Below are 18,444 nucleotides of genomic sequence, written 5' to 3'. Positions count from 1 at the left end.
AATTTCAAAATCTCAGTGGCTTAAAACAGCTTTTTTTTGGCTGGGTTTTCAGTTTATCTTATTCTCTCAGGGATCCAGACAGAGGGAGCAGCTAATATTTCAAAAGTTTTGGTTGAAAAGTTTTGGTAGGAAAAGAGTTCTAGAGGTTCTCACACCAATTAAATGTTCCAGCCCAGAAACATCATTATTGTTTTTGCTTCCAGCTCATGACCAGAACTGATATACGAGTTAAGAATAAATTATTTAGGCAGATAGTGAGGGTAGGGAAGTCCTTCGTAAGGTTTTCCTTTTAATGAAAAGCAGCCCCAAAATCATTTTCTTTTCTAACAAGGAGCAGCCTGTAAAGTCGAGCTGCAGACATAGACAAGCAAGCTAGAAGCTTGCATGGGTGAATGCCAGCAGTTGTGCCAGTAGGAAAAGTCTACCTGGGACTAGGCATGTTCAAAATGGCGTCCCCATCGTCCCTTCTCTTTGCCAGACCAGGTATACAGCAAGGAGCAGACAACATGGTGCTGGCCAAGTAGAAAGCTTATTTGCATAATAAGATTAGGGTAGTGTGGCCAGCATTCCGCAGGCATTATGTAAACGTCACACCTGGTCCAACCAATCTGTGGGCCCTATGTAAATCAGACACCACTTCCTTAAGCTTTTCTGTAAAATCTGGTTCACTCTGCCACAGGCTGGAAGTCCCATTCGGGCTCCTCCCCACTCTATTTCAAGAGAGAGAGCTGTTCTCCTTTCTCCTTCTTTTGCCTAGTAAACCTCTGCTCCTAAACCCACTTCTTGTGTCTGCATACTTGATTTCCTTCGCGTAAGTCGATGAACCTTGGGTATTTACCCCAGACAATGATGCTGCCTCAGAACTATGGCTACACCCTTAACACAGACCTAGGAAGTACAATACTGCTAAATCAGTTATATATAGTTGCAATAAAGCTGTGAAAAAAAAAAAACAACCGCCAAACCTCTCTAGCATTTAACCATAAGCATTTATTGCTCATGCATCTGGAGTCAGCAGGTGGCTCCACTGATCTGGGCTGGGCTCACACACATGTCTAAGGGCCAGCTGGTTTTCAGCTCTGTAGGCTGACCTCATCTGGGGCAACTGCAGTAACTCTATTCCAAGTGGCTTTCATCCTCCCACGCTAACCAAGCATGTTCTCAAGGCAGTGGTAGTGGTGCAGGTGAGCAAGCAGACATGCAATTCCTCTAGTCTTGGAGGTGGCGCACCATCACTTTCACCTCTTTTTAATGGCCAAAGCCAGTATGTGGCTGAGCCCAAGGGCTGAGTATTATATCGCATTCATGGCAGGAGAGCACTGAAAAGTTTCATGAATCCAGGGAGGAGTGGAGAACGGAGACCAATTATGCAGTCTACAACACCTACCATGTGTTTGGAAGGGGGAAGAACCTAAAATATTTGGTGAAAAGCATTAAAAACTCCCACATCATCCCTATTTCTCAGTATCTAAAATCTCCACAACCCTCAGGGCTTCCTCCTTTCCTCTTCTAAAACTTTTCTCGGCGCCCATAAACACTAGGGTTTCTGACTCTAACTTCTTTGTTAGAAGCTCAGCTTTATCTTTCTGCTTATTTAGCTCTTTTTCTCATTAACAGGAGTGAAACAGAGTCTAGAAGCTGACCCAGAAACTAGAATCTTTCCTTGTGAGAATGTTGAGGGCCAGGTGCGGTGGCTCAAGCCTGTAATCCAAGCACTTTTGGAGGCCCGAGGTGGGCAAATCACTTGAGCCCAGGGGTTTGAGACCAGCCTGGGCAACAAAGACCCTGTCTCTATTTAAAAAAAGTAAAATAAAATAAAAAATTTAAAAAAGAAAAGGAAAAATATTGGGAAGATTACACACTTACGGAACTCTCTTCCCTCCATGTCAGATACTCATTAATTGTGTGATTCTTCGATTAATGTTGCCTGCCCCACAGGGCTGTTAACTTCATGAAGACAGAGCTCGCCAGAGCGTAGCATAGAGTGTGGCATGGAAAAAGTAGACAAAAGACCAGTGCTGTGGCTCACGCCTGTAATCTCAGTACTCTGGGAAACAGAAGTGGGACAATCCCTTGGGGCTAGGAGTTCAAAACCAACCGGTCAACATAGCAAGACCCCATCTCTACAAAATAAAAAGGAAAAGAAAAGTGGACAAAATATATGTGTTGAGTGGGGGACTTTACTTGGTTTGTGCTCCCTAGCATCTGGCACAGTGTTAGGTACATAGTAAGCCCTTAAGACATGTTTATTGAACAATTGAACTATTATTTAAACTAAACTACTTCAGGCTGTGTTTATATATATATATATAATTTATCAAACTATAGTGGGAAAGAAGAAAAAAAAAAAACGAGGCTGAGTTTCTAATCCTAGCTCAGTCACTACATTGTTACATGATCTTGGGTAAGTCACAACCTCTCTGAGTCTCATCTTCGTCACCTGCAAACAGCAGGAATGGAAAAATGCTCCCTTAACCCCCTTCCATTTCCCACACCCTGTGCTGCTAAATATACAACATGGAAGCTCATTTATGCATCCCTTGACATTTTTTTCTGTGTAATTGTAAAGAAAATATTATTTCATATTTTTAGGTATGCATTCAGAAGGCCACAAGCAGACATGATTTATCTTTACACACAAGTTTTCTTCCTGACACACATAAAAACATGGCTGCATTTTTACCCCTTGAAGTTATCAATGTCAAGTTTGGAACTTCTGAAAGAGGTTTCTTTTTTGTGGGAAATAGGATTCCCTCATCACTTATTTCCTTGTTTCTTCTGGGATTTCTCATGACACACATGTGACATGTCACTTCATTTTGACTTTTGTCACAAAGGAACCCTGGTACCTATTTTCCACACCTGTATTCTTTGTTACCCAAGTATAGCCAACTTTTGATGCCCCAAATTGGAGACAGCAGCTCAACCCAATGATTCTCAAAAAAACTGGCTTGGTAACTACTCCTGAAAAACTTAAAGCTTATAAATGACCATATTCTCAATGTGTCTGCAAAATCCTTTCTATCAAAATTGGAAAAGGGCCTGGATTAGCTCTTTTCCTCTCTATAGGTAGGCCATATCTTGTTTTTGTCACTCATTGATTTAATCATCAGTGGATCATTCACTCAATATTTTGAATGCCAACTAGGCATCAGGCCCTGTACAAGTACCTGGAGTTGCAGAGACAAAATAAGACGAGTTTCATGTTCTTGGAAAGCTCACAGCTTAGGGTGGAATGGGAAGTTCTAGGGAGAAATAGATGTGTGACTATAATACCATTTGATCAGTGTTATACTGATGTGCCTCAATTTATGATTAAGTTGTGTCCTGGTAAATTCAACGTAGTTTAAAAACATCGTAAGTTGGCCAGGAACGGTGGCTCACGCCTGTAATCCTAGCACTTTGAGAGTCCGAGGTGAGTGGATCATTTGAGGTCAGGAGTTCAACCAGCCTGGCCAACATGGTGAAACCTCGCCTCTACTAAAAATGCAAAAATTAGCTGGCATGGTGGTGAGTGCCTATAATCCCAGGTACTTGGGAGGCTGAGGCAGGAGAATCACTTGAACCTGGGAGGTGGAGGCTGCAGTGAGAAGAGATCATGCCACTGCACTCTGGCCTGGGCAACAGAGTGAGACTGTCTCAAAAAATATATAAGTAACGACTTTTTTTTTTGAGATGGGGTCTTGCTCTGTCACCCAGGCCAGAGTGCAGTGGCACAATAATGGCTCACTGCAGCCTCAACCACCTGGGCTCAAGTGATTCTCCCACCTCAGCCTCCCAAGTAGCTGGGACCACAGGTGTATGCCACCATGCCTGGCTAATTTTTTTTATTATTTGTATAGACAAGGTCTCTCTATGTTGCTCAGGCTGGTCTTGAACCCCTGTGCTCAAGTGATTCTCCTGCCTTGGTCTCCCAGAGTGCTAGGATTATAGGTGTGAGCCCTTGCAGCCTGCCAAAAAATGAATTTAATACCTCTGACCTAGTGAATGTCAATCATAGCTTAGCCTAGCCTACCTTAAACATGCTCAGAATACTTACATTAGCCTATACTTGAGCTAAGTCATCCAATACAAAGCCTATTATAGAACAAATAATATTTATAATAAATTTATAATAATATTCCATGAATAGCTCATGAAATTTATTGAGTAATGTACTGAAAGTGAAAAACAATGCTTATATGGGTTGAAGTATGGTTCCTACTGAATGCCTATTATTTTTGAATATTCATAAAGGCAAAAAAGCATAAATTGATCTGTCACAAGTTGGGACCATCTATAACTGAGGTATTGGTAAATTTCAGAGAAGGGAGTGATTAATTATCTGGGAAAGAGAGAGAGATGTTAAAAGAAGAGTGACAGGCCGGGTGCAGAGGCTTGCACCTGTAATCCCAGCACTTTGGGAGGCCGAGGCAGGTGGATCACGAGGTCAGGAGTTCAAGACCAGCCTGGCCAACATGGTGAAACCCTGTCTCTACTAAAAACTATAAAAATTAGCCAGGCGCATTGGCAGGCACCAGTCATCCCAGCTATTTGGGAGGCTGAGGCAGGAGAATCGCTTGAACCCGGGTGACAGAGGTTGCAGTGAGCCGAGATCATGCCACTGCACTCCAGCCTGGGCGACACAGCAAGACTCCATCTCAAAAAAAAAAAAGAAGAGTGACACTTGAGCTAGGCCTGGAAGGATGAGGTGGAAAAGGCTTTCTACACGGAAGAAAGAGTTTTGGTGGTTTCTTGTTATTGCCTGTGTTAGTCAGGGTTCTCTAGAGGGACAGAACTAATAGACGTATATATAAAGAGGAGTTTATTAAGGAGTATTAACTCACATGATCACTAGGTCCCACAATAGGCCATCTGCAAGCTGAAGAACTTGGGAGTCCAATGTTCGAGGGCAGGAAGCATCCAGCACAGGAGAAAGATGTAGGCTGGGAGGCTAAGCCAGGCTTGTCTTTTCACATTCTTCTGCTGCTTTTTTCTCTGGCCTTGCCGGCAGCTGATTGGATTGTGCCCACTCAGATTAAGGGTAAGTGGGCCTTTCCCGGCCCACTGACTCAAATGTTAATCTCCTTTGGCAAGTCCCTCACAGACACTCCCAGGATGAATACTTTGCATCCTTCAATCCAATCAAGTTGACACTCAGTATTAACCATCACATTGCCCATCCCACCTAATGCAGTAATTTTGTCCCCATTTGACTAACGAGGAAACTGAGGTTTGGAGTGGTTATGTAACTTGCCCATGGTTATACAGCCATTAAGCCAAGGTTGAAATGTAGACCTAGCTGGCTCCATTGTCTCACTCTGCGTTTCCTATGCTTCTCTGCCTTTGTAGATGGGTCTGCTAGTCTGGTAGACTGATGTAGTTCTGTAATTCTTCCAAAAGACCCATCGCTCAGACCACAGAAAAGAATTTATTGCTAACCTGGGTTAAAAATCTCTGGGAACCTTTATAACAAAATTCTGTTCTAGTCTACTGAACATCAATCATAGCTTAGTCTAGCCTACCTTGTTTAAAAAAATAAATAAATAAAATAAAAAGTTTCAACCAAACAAGGATTAAATTAAAAAACTTTTTTTTAAAAAAGAAAAGGGAAGGCAAGGCAAAAGAGTTCCTTTGCATATAAAAGGGAGTGTTGGTACATAAAGAGGCTGTCAATGCTGACAGCATTTTTAAAACATAATAAAGCACAGAGGAAGTGTGGCTGGGGGAGGATTGTAAACATGGATAGTTCCGCCTGCCCAGCACTCTTACTTCCACCGGCAAACCTACTGCCCTCTCCCAAACCCTTCCTGGACAGTCTCCTTAGTCCACCCTCATTGGTCGTATGATTGGCATGGGGTGGGGCCTGACTCAGCTGAGCCAATCAGAACCCCGTGCTGGGATTTTGTGTGTGTGTGTGTGTGTGTGTGTGTGTGTGTGTGTGTGTGTGTGTGTACTCCCTAGTAGCAAAGACAGGGAGTAGCCATAAGCAATAGCTTTGTGGTGATGAGTCTGAGAGAGGATAGCTAAAGCTAAGGACAAAGCTGGAAAAAGCAGTGGGAAGAGAGCATCCTGGCAGCATTTACGTCCCTTGTTTTTTTTTTTTTTTTTTGAGACAGAATCTCGCTCTGTCATCACCTACGCTGGAGTGCAGTGGCACAATCTCAGCACACTGCAACCTCCGCCTCTCAGGCATATACAGGTTCAAGCGATTCTCCTGCCTCAGCCTCCCGAGTAGCTAGGATCACAGGCATGTGGCACCCCACCCGGCAAATTTTTGTATTTTTAGTAGAGACGAGGTTTCGCCATGTTGGCCAGGCTAGTCTCGAACTCCTGACCTCAGGTGATCAACCCGCCTTGGCCTCCCAAAGTGCTGGGATTATAGGCGTGAGCCACTGCTCCCGGCCATATCCCTTGTTCTAATTGCCCCAGAAGTTGATCTGGCCTCCAGACTTTCCTGTACTGGAGCTGAAACATTGCCTCTTATTTGGAGAGTAGATGGAATTGGAAGAAAAAAAGGGCGAGGGAAGGCTTCAGGAGGTGATGATGCACGAACTCAGTCGGGAAGTATGAGTGGCGCTTACCAAGGCAGAGGAGACATTAGGGGAGGAAATAGCGTCTGTAAAAATCCAGGAGGTTGTGAAACGACAGGGTAGCTTCCAGAAACTAGAGTTCTGTTCAATTAAAGGGCAGGATGCACAAGGAGTCATTGGGCATATACAATGCTTAGCACTTTGAAAGCCCTCAATGATAACAGTAACAGTTACTATTATTTCTTTTTTTTTTTTTTTGAGACGGAGTCTTGCTCTGTCGCCCAGGCTGGAGTGCAGTGGCGCAGTCTCGGCTCACTGCAAGCTCCGCCTCCCGGGTTCACGCCATTCTCCTGCCTCAGCCTCTCCGAGTAGCTGGGACTACAGGCGCCCGCCACCACGCCCGGCTTATTTTTTTTGTACATTTAGTAGAGACAGGGTTTCACCGTGGTCTCGATCTCCTGACCTCGTGATCCGCCCGCCTCGGCCTCCCAAAGTGCTGAGATTACAAGCGTGAGCCACCGCGCCCGGCCCAGTTACTATTATTTCTATATGGAGAATGGCAGAGGAATAAGAGTTATGCTGAAGTTAGAATATAAAAGACCCAGCCAAGCACAGTGGCTGAATCTTGTAATCCCAGATTTTTTTACAGAAAAAGAAAAAGAAAAAGAAAAAGAAAAAAAATAACTAGAACAAGAAACACACTGAAACAATGTGTTTAAAAAATATATATATTTATAAATATATAAATATTTACAAATATTTATAAATATATATAAATATATAAATATTTACAAATATTTATACATATATAAATATATAAATATTTACAAATATTTATATATATAAATATTTACAAATATTTATAAATATATATAAATATATAAATATTTACAAATATTTATAAATATATATAAATATATAAATATTTACAAATATATAAATATATAAATATTTACAAATATATATAAATATATAAATATTTACAAATATATATAAATATATAAATATTTACAAATATATATAAATATATATAAATATTTATAAATATATAAATAAATATAAATATATATATATATTTTAGGGCCCAGGCATGGTGGCTCACACCTGTAATCCCAGCACTTTGGGAGGCCAAGATGGGCAGATCACTTGAAGCCAGGAGTTCAAGACCAGCCTGACCAACATGGCAAAACCCTGTCTCTACTGAAAATACAAAAATAAGTCGGGCGTGGTGACGCACACCTGTAGTCCCAGCTCCTCAGGAGGCTGAGGAAGGAGAATCGCTTGAACCCTGGAGGTGGAGGTTGCAGTGAACCAAGATGGTGCCACTGCACTACAATCTGGGCAACAGAATGAGACCCTATCTTAAAAAAAAAAAGAAAAAAGAAAAAGAAAAAGAAAAAAATCACTAGAACAAGAAACACACGGAAACAATGTGTTTAAAAAATATATATATATTTTAGGGGCTGGGCGCGGTGGCTCACGCCTGTAATCCGAGCACTTTGGGAGGCCAAGGCCGGTGGATCACCTGAGGTCAGAAGTTCAAGACCAACCTGGTCAACATGGTGAAACCCCATCTCTACTAAATATACAAAAATTAGCCAGGCATGGTGGCGGGTGCCTATAATCCCAGCTACTCGGGAGGCTGAGGCAGGAGAATTACTTGAACCCGGGGGGCAGAAGTTGCAGTGAGCCGAGATCATGCCATTGTGCTCCAGCCTGGACAACAAGAGCAAAACTTCATCTCAAAAAAAAAAAAAAAAAAAAAAAATATATATATATATATATATATATATATACACACACACACACATATATATATGTACATATATGTGTCTGTGTGTGTATATATATATATATATATATATATATATATATACCGAGTATATATACATCTATATATACCGAGTCTGCCTTTCTAAGGAGTTTGGATCTTATCCTGAAAGGTTCTAAGGAAACTCCTTTTTTTCTAAATACATCCCTTTGATTGCAGTGGGAATATCACTCAAAGGAGTCTGAGGCTTCAGACAGAAGTTGAATATTTATTTAAGCAGCTTAGAACACATCTCTGATTTTTTCTGTACTGACTCATTAAAACTGGGAGAGGGGAAGTACACTGTGTCATAGTTCACAGTAGGGGAGCTGTTATTCTACAAAAAGTGAAGAAGCCTTGACCAAGTCAGGCAACAGTTAGGTGACAAATTTATGGAACTGTTGTGTAGGAAAGTTGGCATTGCAAAAGAAACAGTTCTGTTTCATCAGTAAAACAGAAATATGTGTCACGCTGCTAACTGATGTAAACCTAGGCAATGCTTTCCATTGCCTAAATGGCTCAACTATTTGGCCTTGTGAGGGGGAGGAAGAAGGCAGAAACCATTGTGGGTGAACTATGACATAGTTTACCTCCCTCTCTCCCCAATTTAATATGAGTCAGAACAGAAAAAAATCAAAGAGATGTGTTCCAAGCTGCTTTAATAAATATTCATGCTTAGGTGTTCTCATAAAACATACATGAAAGCAACCAAGGGCAGTGTTTCATGTATAATCAAAAGGACTTGGCATCTGCGGCTGAAATAGTACAATATCAGAGGAGAGGAGGAAATGTGATGTTGGTGTTGACAGGCAGCAAGATCATGCCCACATACGATGAGAAAACTGCTGACATAGATTAGGTTTCTAAAAGGGTTTCTCCACTCTAAAGGAAGGAGGAGCCCAAAGGGACTGAAGCTCCCAGTCCCACGACAGAATGAGCCCTGCTTGCAAGTTTCCAGTCTTTAGAGCCCTTCCATGTGGCCAGGAGAGGAGGCGGGGGTGGAATTATCAGCCTTTATGACATCTAAAGCTGTCCTAAGAAATAAGGACAGTCTAGAGCCACTTGGGCCATAGCCAGAATTACATAATATTCCATCATATAGGATGTGGCATACTTTTATAATCCCCCAGTTGTTGGCAGTTGGGTTTAAAAAAATATTTGCAGGCTGAGCGGTGGCTCACGCCTTTAATCCCAGTACTTTGGGAGGCCGAGGCAGGCAGATCACCTGAGGTCAAGAGTGTGAGACCAGCCTGGCCAACATGGTGAAACCCCATCTCCATTAAAAATATAAAACTTAGCTGAGTGTGGTGGCAGGCACCTGTAATCCCAGCTACTCAGGAGGCTGAAGCAGGAGAATCACAATCTCACTGCGGAGGCTTCAGTGAGCCGAGATTGTCCCACTGCACTCCAACCTGGGCGACAGAGTGAGACTCCCCCTCAAAAAAAGAAAAAAATTGCAATCTGCGTGCCAGAAAAATTAATATCTAATTGTGCTATTGCAGGAACTAGTATAAACCAGCTTGGGAAGATTCTATCAGTTAGGCTGTAAAAGTATAATCTGCAGGTAGTGACCTATTCCAAAGATCTCCCTGGGCAGAAGGCTGTGGGGGTCAAAAGGTGTTGGGACTATCTCCACAGGACTGAATAATTAGCCTTGATTTGCAGGTGCCCAATAACATTTGTGAGCTCAGAGGACAGGCTGTCAATCAAGCATGAGAAAATGCCAGTAAACTGAGTAAAATGCCTCTAATTGCTGTAAGCGTGGAAGACAAAGTGATTGAACTAAGCATTTACTGTCCAGTAAAGTATTCTAGGGCAGTGCAGCATCGCTCCTTGGGCACCCTTCCTGAGTAGTAAGGATGACCAGCAAGAAATCAGCACATAACAGACCCCTCCTCAGCCAAATATCGCATCAACTGGCTCTTCAATTTCTTTCCTTCTCTATGTGGCCTTAGTAGTAAAAACCATTTTTTCCAAGTGTTTTTGTTTTTATTATATTGATGGGTTTGATAAATACTGCAAGCAACTTTCCATGTGAGGAAAGAAAAAGATAAGAGGATAAGCACAATGGATCATTGATTTACTCCACAGACTTTGGAAGGGTACTGTCTGTTAGTGAAATCAAGCCCAGAAGTTGGGCCCAGCTGCTTAACCCTGAAGAGAATTTCTTTTCAAGGAAGTAGGTGTGAACATCTGGGGCATGGAGAGGGTAATGGAACCAACATTGACTAGACATCTGTGCCAGGTATAGGTTACCTGCTTTTCACTTTATTCTAGTTTGTTCTTTGGTCTTGCTTCCTTTTTTTTTTTTTTTTTTTTTTTTTTTTTGACGGAGTCTCGCTGTGTCGCCCAGGCTGGAGTGCAGTGGCACGATCTCGGCTCACTGCAACTTCTGCCTCCTGGATTCAAGCAATTCTCCTGCCTCAGCCTCCCGAGTAGCTGGGATTACAGGCGCCCACCACCACACCCGGCTAATTTTTGTATTTTTAGTAGAGACGGGGTTTCACCGTGTTGGCCAGGCTGGTCTCAAACTCCTGATCTCAAGTGATCCACCCGCCTTGGCCTCCCAAAGTGCTGGGATTACAGGCGTGAGCAACTGCACCTGGCCTCCTTTTTGTTTTTAAATCCCATAGAAGGTCCTACTTGAATTTTGCATTATATTAAAACCTCTAACTCATAGGTACTGTGAACATAGAGTTCCTATTTCATGTTTTCTGTTCTGTTCTCCCCACTAAATACATTTGCATTTATTAGATCTTGTACCCTGAGTAATGGTTGGAAAACTATGCATAGTATACTTAAAGGCATGAAACCCAGAAGCCTCAGTTCCACTCCATTGCTTACTCTTAATAATACTATAACCTTGGACAAAGTATTTAACTTCTCTGTTTCTTGATTTCTTCATCTGTAAAATCAGTATCATAATAGGACTCACCTCATAGAGTTGCGAAAAGTTTAAATAGCATCAGGCAAATAGAAGTCCTCAATGGGTGCTAGCTATTATTAAAGCCCTGCCAGGCGGGTACCAGTGATGTGCTGTAAATGTTTAATGACCGCCTCTCTGGACAAAAAGAGTTCTGGTATGTAACATTTGGCAATTTCTGTGGTGGAAATACTCTGTGGTGGCCAATTTCAGGCTATCAATGTACTATCACTGAATGCAGAGTTGGACAAAGGTGAGGAACAGTACACCATCATATAGTATGTTCACTGTACAGACACAGTAGACATAAATAACTTCAAGAGCATAGATAATAGTAAAATGCAGTATTATAATTAGAAAGGCTGGGTGTGGTGGCTTATGCCTGTAATCCTAGCACTTTGGGAGGCCAAGGCAGGTGGATCACCTGAGGTCACGAGTTTGAGACCAGCCTGGCCAACATGGTGAAACCCCATCTCTACTAAAAATACAAAATTAGCCAGGCGTGGTGGCGCATACCTGTAATCTCAGCTACTTGGGAGGCTGAGGCAGGAGAATTGCTTGAACTGGGAGTCGGAGGTTGCAGTGAGCCGGTATCGGGCCATTTCACTCCAGCCTGGGCAACAAGAGTGATACTCCATCTCAAAAATAAATAAATAGAAAGTTGGTACTTATTACCTTTTGAAAGATAATGTGTTTTAATGTAAGTTTATATAATTTAATTTAATTTTGTTTTTAGAGACTGGGTCTCTCTTCATTGTCCAGGCTGGAGAGCAGTGGTGTGATCATAGCTCACTGCAGCCTCAAACTCTTAGGCTCAAGTGTTCCTCCTACCTCAGCCTCCCAAAATGCTGGAATTACAGGCAGGAGCTATTGCACCCAGCCTAATTTAATTAGAAAAATATATTTTTAAATTTTTTGTTTCCATAGGTTTTTGGGGTATAGGTAGTATTGATTATGAGTAAGTTCTTTATTGGTGATTTGTGAGATTTTGGTGCACCAACCACCCAAGCAGTATACACTACACTCAATTTGTAGTCTTTTATCCCTCACCCTCTTCCCACCCTTCCCCGAGTCCCCAAAGTCCTTTGTATCCTTCTTATGCCTTTGCATCCTCATAGCTTAGCTCCTGCTTATGAGTGAGAACATATGAGTAACATATTCCTGAGTTACTTCACTTAGAATAATGGTCTCCAAGGCTGGGCGCGGTGGCTCACGCTTGTAATCCCAGCACTTTGGGAGGCCGAGGCGGGCGGATCACGAGGTCAGGAGATCGAGACCACGGTGAAACCACGTCTCTACTAAAAAATACAAAAAATTAGCCGGGCATGGTGGCGGGCACCTGTAGTCCCAGCTACTCGGAGAGGCTGAGGCAGGAGAATGGCGTGAACCTGGGAGGCGGAGCTTGCAGTGAGCCGAGATTGCACCACTGCACTCCAGCCTGGGCGACAGAGCAAGACTCCATCTCAAAAAAAAAAAAAAAAAAAAGAATAATGGTCTCCAACTCCATCCAGGTTGTTGCGAATGCCATTAATTAATTCCTTTTTTATGGCTGAGTCATATTCCATCATATATATATATGCCACAGTTTATCTACCTATTGACTGATGGACATTTAGGCTAGTTCTACATTTTGGCAATTGCGAATTGTGCTCTAATTTAATTTTTAATAACAGCTGTGTTTAATAATTGACTCAGAAAATTCAACATTTGGCTCCTGTAGTTGGTGTGAGCTGGCTGCAACAGTGCGTTCAACTTTATCAACTTAGACATTTGATAATACTTTAGTTGTTTATTGCTGTGCAATAAACCAGCTCAAAACTTACTGGCTTAAAACAACTGTGATTTCTTTCTTTTTTTTTTTTTTTTTTTTTTACAATTCTGTGAGTTGACTGGGCTCAGCTGAACAGTTCTTCTGCCCTGCATGGTACAGCCAAGACCTCTCATGGTTGCATTCAGCTGAAGCTCAGCTGGGCAGAACATCCAAGATGGCTTCTCATCCATCAGGGCCTCTCTCCACATGACCTCTTATCATTCAGTAGTCTAGCTTGAGCTTCTTCACATGATGTTGGCATCTAAGAAATGTTCTGCTGGGAGTGGTGGCTCACATCTGTAATCCCAGCACTTTGGGAGGCCAAGGTGAGTGGATCACTTGAGGTTGGGAGTTCAGGACCAGCCTGGTGAAACCAGATTCTACTAAAAATGCAAAAAATTGGCCTGGCATGGTAGCACGTGCCTGTAGTCCCAGCTACTCGGGAGGCTGAGGCAGGAGAATCGCTTGAACCTGGGAGGCGGAGGTTGCAGTGAGCTGAGATTGTTCCATTGCACTCCAGCCTGAGTGCCAGAGCGAGGCTCCATTTCAAATAAAAAACCCCAAACAAACTCAGTGGTTGTCAACTGGGGTGATTTTGCCATCTCCTCCACACCCTCCACAGAGGACATCTGGCAATATCTGCAGACATTTTTGGTTGTCGTAAGTGGGGAAGAGGTTCTACTGTCATGGGGTGGCCATAGATGCTGCAAATTATTCTACAATGCACAGGACAGCCCCTCACAACGAAAGAACTATCAACCCAAAATGTCAACAGTGCCCACGTTGAGAAACTCTGCACGTAACCTGACACATGCACCATTTTGGCTGTTTAGTATGTACACTTTCTCTTTTCAACACATTTTCCCCTGCTGCTTTTGACAGCAAGTACAAGGTATAAAATTTTCTTAGTGCTCTCTAAATGTGTGTTCAGCCTATTTGGCTTGGCTTCAAACAAACATGACAGATGTAGCATTTTTGGCTCAAATCCCTTGCCAGTCAAGCATATGCATGTTTGCACATCACGTCTGCAGTGACAGCAATAATATTCTGTGACTAAAAGGGGCTGCACATTCAACTTTTACTGAAAAATCTCAAATTATTTTGTTTTTCCTCTGAGTCTTTTGGCTCTCAGGCGTTCTTGGTGCCTCTCTCTGCTCTCTTCTTCAGGTAAACGGTTCTCTCCTGTTCCTCATGATATCAAGGTTACATTTGCTCTTTTCTTTTGTGAGGCAGAGTCTCGCCCTATCGCCCAGGCTGGAGTGCAGTGGTGCAATCTCAGCTCACTGCAACCTCTGCTTCCCAGGTTCATGCGATTCTCCTGCCTCAGCCTCCAGAGTAGCTGGGACTAGAGGTGCGTGCCACCACTCCCGGCTAATTTTTGTATTTTTAGTAGAGACGGGGTTTCACCATATTGGCCAGGCTGGTCTCAAACCCCTGACCTTGTGATCCGCCTGCCTCAGCTTCCCAATGTACTGGTATTACAGGCATGAGCCACCACACCCAGCCACATTTGCGCTCTTTTTATAAAGGGATGCCCATTTATTGGCTCAATTTTTTTCTTTTCTTTTCTCTCTGGTTTTTTTTATTTTTTTTTTGAGACGTAGTTTTGCTCTTGTTGTCCAGGCTGGAGTGCAATGGCACAATCTCCACTCACGCAACCTCTGCCTTCCGGGTTCAAGCAATTCTTCTGCCTCAGCTTCCCAAGTAGCTGGGATTACAGGCATGTGCCACCACGCCCGGCTAATTTTTGTATTTTTAGTAGAGACGGGGTTTCATCATGTTGGCCAGGCTGGTCTCGAACTCCTGACCTCGTGATCCGCCCACCTCGGCCTCCCAAAGTGCTGGGATTACAGGCGTGAGCCACCGCGCCCGGCCAGTAGCTTTTCTTAAAGATTCCTTCTTATACAAGATGAATTAGACAAGCTGGATCATTTGGGCTTTTAGTTCCTCCAACATTCCAACCTAGTTAGAGCGGCTTTTCTCTGTGCATGGAAAATTCTTCCCCCAGATCTCTTGCCTGGCTGGCCCAGTTCATACCTAAAGTAGCCATCTGTCCTCACACTGCCGCTCCCCCACCCCGTCACTCTACCTCATCATCTCATTTCATTTTCCTGTTTTTCTAATTACTCTCTGAGATTATCTTACTTCATTATCTATTTGTTTATAAATTATCCCAATGAGGATGTTAAGATCAGGAGAGAGGGTACCACGACAGCGTTGACAGCCGCAGCTGCCCAGTGTCTAGAACTGTGCCCAACAAACACTTGTGGAATGAGTGAGCAGACGAGGAACTAGACACTTCGTTTGCTTTCGTCCCCTTTAAATACCCTCCAGGTGGACCCAGCTGCATTAAAACTCTGAGAACTAGGTGAATGGCATTTGGCCTCGCCACTGGCTGGAGCGTTTGCCGTTGCTCCAGGCAACCACTGTTTTCCCACTAGTCGTGATGTCTCTCTACCTGGCTCCGCCCCGCAGGACGCCGAGCCTCGGCCGGGCGGTAAAATCTGCTCTTGCCCTTTAAGCGGCGGGACTTCTGGTCACGTCGTCCGCGGTCGCCGGAAGGGGAAGTTTCGCCTCAGAAGGCTGCCTCGCTGGTCCGAATTCGGTGGCGCCACGTCCGCCCGTCTCCGCCTTCTTCATCGCGGCTTCGGCGGCTTCCACCTAGACACCTAACAGTCGCGGAGCCGGCCGCGTCGTGAGGGGGTCGGCACGGGGAGTCGGGCGGTCGTGTGCATCTTGGCTACCTGTGGGTCGAAGATGTCGGACATCGGAGACTGGTTCAGGAGCATCCCGGCGATCACGCGCTATTGGTTCGCCGCCACCGTCGCGGTGCCCTTGGTCGGCAAACTCGGCCTTATCAGCCCGGCCTACCTCTTCCTCTGGCCCGAAGCCTTCCTTTATCGCTTTCAGGTACTTACCGGAGACGGGGGGCGTGGAGACTACAGGCCCCAGGAGGCCCAGCGGTGGCGAAGCGTAGGCCGGCATGTTGCGGGCGCGCGGTACCTGCTGGGATTTGTAGTGCGTCCGGCGCCGGCGGTTTAGGGCGGGGTCCTTTGGGCCCCGGGAGGCTCTGGGATCTGGAGCGGGGTGCTGGATAGCTGGAGTTGTGGGCTGGCCTGGTGGGGAGGGGTTGACTTCACTAGTATAGTGAGATTGTGCTTCCCGCTCTTCGCACTCAGTGAAGGAAGCAGTGAGATTAGTCGTTGGTAGTTGTCAATCTGTTGGACGCTGGCGATTAGGTCCGCCTGGAGCATTGCCCTCTGACCTCCCTCTGTCACCCACGTGGGTGGCCTGTAGGTGTCAACTTCACCAACTTATAGCTGAGTTCCTTTCACGTTAATGGAGTTTTTTTGTTTTGTTTTTCCTGTAGGAGTGATTTAAAGTCAGAGATACAAAGAACGAGTGTATTGTTCTGCATTTCCCTCTAGCCCTAATTTAGTATCCCCCACATAGTAATAGAATGTACGAAGGAATGGGCAAAGAGTACATTTGTCCAGGAATGGAAGGCCTTGTTATTTTCTTAAGCATGAAGGAAACAGTCCAGAGTAACATTTCTGTCAAGAGAGTGCCAGTTTTCTGAAGGTTATCTGTATTCACCAATTTCTGATTTAAAACTTTAATCAGTGGCAGGTCAGATAGCAAGATCTGGCATTAATTTCAGGCCTTTACTTGGCCTATGGATAACATTTTCTTGTCTTTCCCTGTCTTCACTGGGTATTACTTCTTGGTTTCCTTTGCTGGTTCCTTATCTCCTGACTTTTAAATGTTAGGATGTGCCTTGGGAATCAGTTATAGGACCTTTTCTATAGACTCTCCCTAGCTTTAGGTGGTCTCATTCATTCAGCCTCAGGGCTTTACATACTTTCTATAAACTGGAGATTCTGAAATGTAAATATAAATATCTTCAGTCCAGATCTGTCTCCCTATTTCCAGATTTGTGCATCCAGCAGTGACTTGAAATCACGACTTGGATGACTAAGAGTCATCTTCATCTTAACGTGTCCAAAATTGAATCCCCTTTCCCTCTTTGCCTTGGAAGTGAATAGCAACTCCATTATTAGAGGAGCTGAAGTTAATTGTCGGAGTCATCTTTTATTTTTCTTGTTTTTCTCACACCCCACAATCTGTCAGCAAATCCTGTTGACTCTACTTGAGACATATGTCCAGAATACAATCCCTTTTCATTCTCCATTGCAAGCCACTGTCACTGCAATCTGGTTCCTTTCCATCTTTTCTCTAGACAGCTAGAGTGATCCTTTTACAACCTACATCAAGTCCTGTCGTTCCTCTGTCCGGAATCCTACTATGTCTTAATGAGTAAAATCCAAGTCCTTTCAGTGGCCTGCAAGGCCCCTGCTGCCTCTCTGACTTCATCTCCTACTACTCTCCAACTTGTACCTTAGGCTCCACAATGAGATCCTTGCTGTTACTTCAGTGCGTATCTGGATCTCTCCTCAGGGCCTTTGCACATGTTGTTTCTCTGCCTGAGGAAGATAACCGTGGCTCACTTGTTTACCTCCTAACCTTCAGATCTCTGCCCAAATGCCGTCTTATTGACACGGCCTTCTCTGATGGCCGTACATAAAATAGCTCCTCCTTCACTCCACTCCCTTATCCCTTATCCTTCATTTTTCTTTCTTTTTTTTGGGGGGTGGGGGGACGGAGTCTCTGTTGCCTAGGCTGGAGTGTATATGGTGCAGTCTTGGTTCACTGCAACCTCTGCCTCCTGGGTTCAAGGGGTTCTCCTGTCTCAGCCTCCCAAGTAGCTGGAATTACAGGCACACACCACCATGCCCAGCTAATTTTTGTATTTTAGTAGAGACGGGGTTTCACCATGTTGGCCAGACTGGTCTTGAACTCCTGACCTCAGGTGATCCACCCGCCTCAGCCTCGCAAAGTGCTGGGATTAGAAGCGTGAGCCACTGAGCCCGGCCTTATCCTTCATTTTTCTTGCTACATATTACCCTTTGGTATTTATTAGTCTGCTTCCCCTCAGAGAATAAGGCTCCATGAGAGCCGTTCACCACTGTCCTTGTTACCTAGAATAGTGCCTGGGACATAGTAGGTGCTTATATATTAACTGAGTTGTTGGAAGTAATGGGCACTTGCTGTGTGCTGGGCACTGGGGTACAATAGTAAATAGGACTGAAAAGGTTTCAGATCCTGTGAAGACATAGAAGCACGTGTTTTAAGGGGTATAATATTTGATAGGGCGTTCCACCCAGAAAGGCCTCAGAGAAGACATTTGAAGAAATTGGAATACTGAGGAGCCAGCCATCTTTGGGTAGATCTGGCTGTGGAGACAACCTTTCAGGAAGGACTAGTAAGTGAAAGGCTCAGAAGTAGGAGCTGGGAACAGGAAGAAGACTGGGTTGCCAGCTGGCACAGG

At 44.1% G+C, this 18,444-nt stretch overlaps 1 protein-coding gene across 2 annotated transcripts in view; it reads left to right on the top strand.

The window, feature by feature from the left end:
* The first annotated feature begins 14,512 nt into the window (after positions 1–14,512).
* DERL1 (derlin 1) overlaps positions 14,513–18,444 on the top strand; it is a 30,555-nt gene continuing 26,623 nt past the window's right edge. For both annotated transcript variants that reach the window (XM_055287151.2, XM_055287150.2), the window contains exon 1: positions 14,513–15,965. In XM_055287151.2, coding sequence (XP_055143126.1) covers positions 15,813–15,965 — 153 coding nt within the window. In that variant the 5' untranslated portion in view covers positions 14,513–15,812. The remainder of the gene's footprint in view (positions 15,966–18,444) is intronic.

This window comes from Symphalangus syndactylus, chromosome 7 (assembly GCF_028878055.3).
Source record: "Symphalangus syndactylus isolate Jambi chromosome 7, NHGRI_mSymSyn1-v2.1_pri, whole genome shotgun sequence".
In the NCBI taxonomy this organism is placed as follows: Eukaryota; Metazoa; Chordata; class Mammalia; order Primates; family Hylobatidae; genus Symphalangus; species Symphalangus syndactylus.
This window is presented reverse-complemented; position numbering and strand designations above follow the sequence as displayed.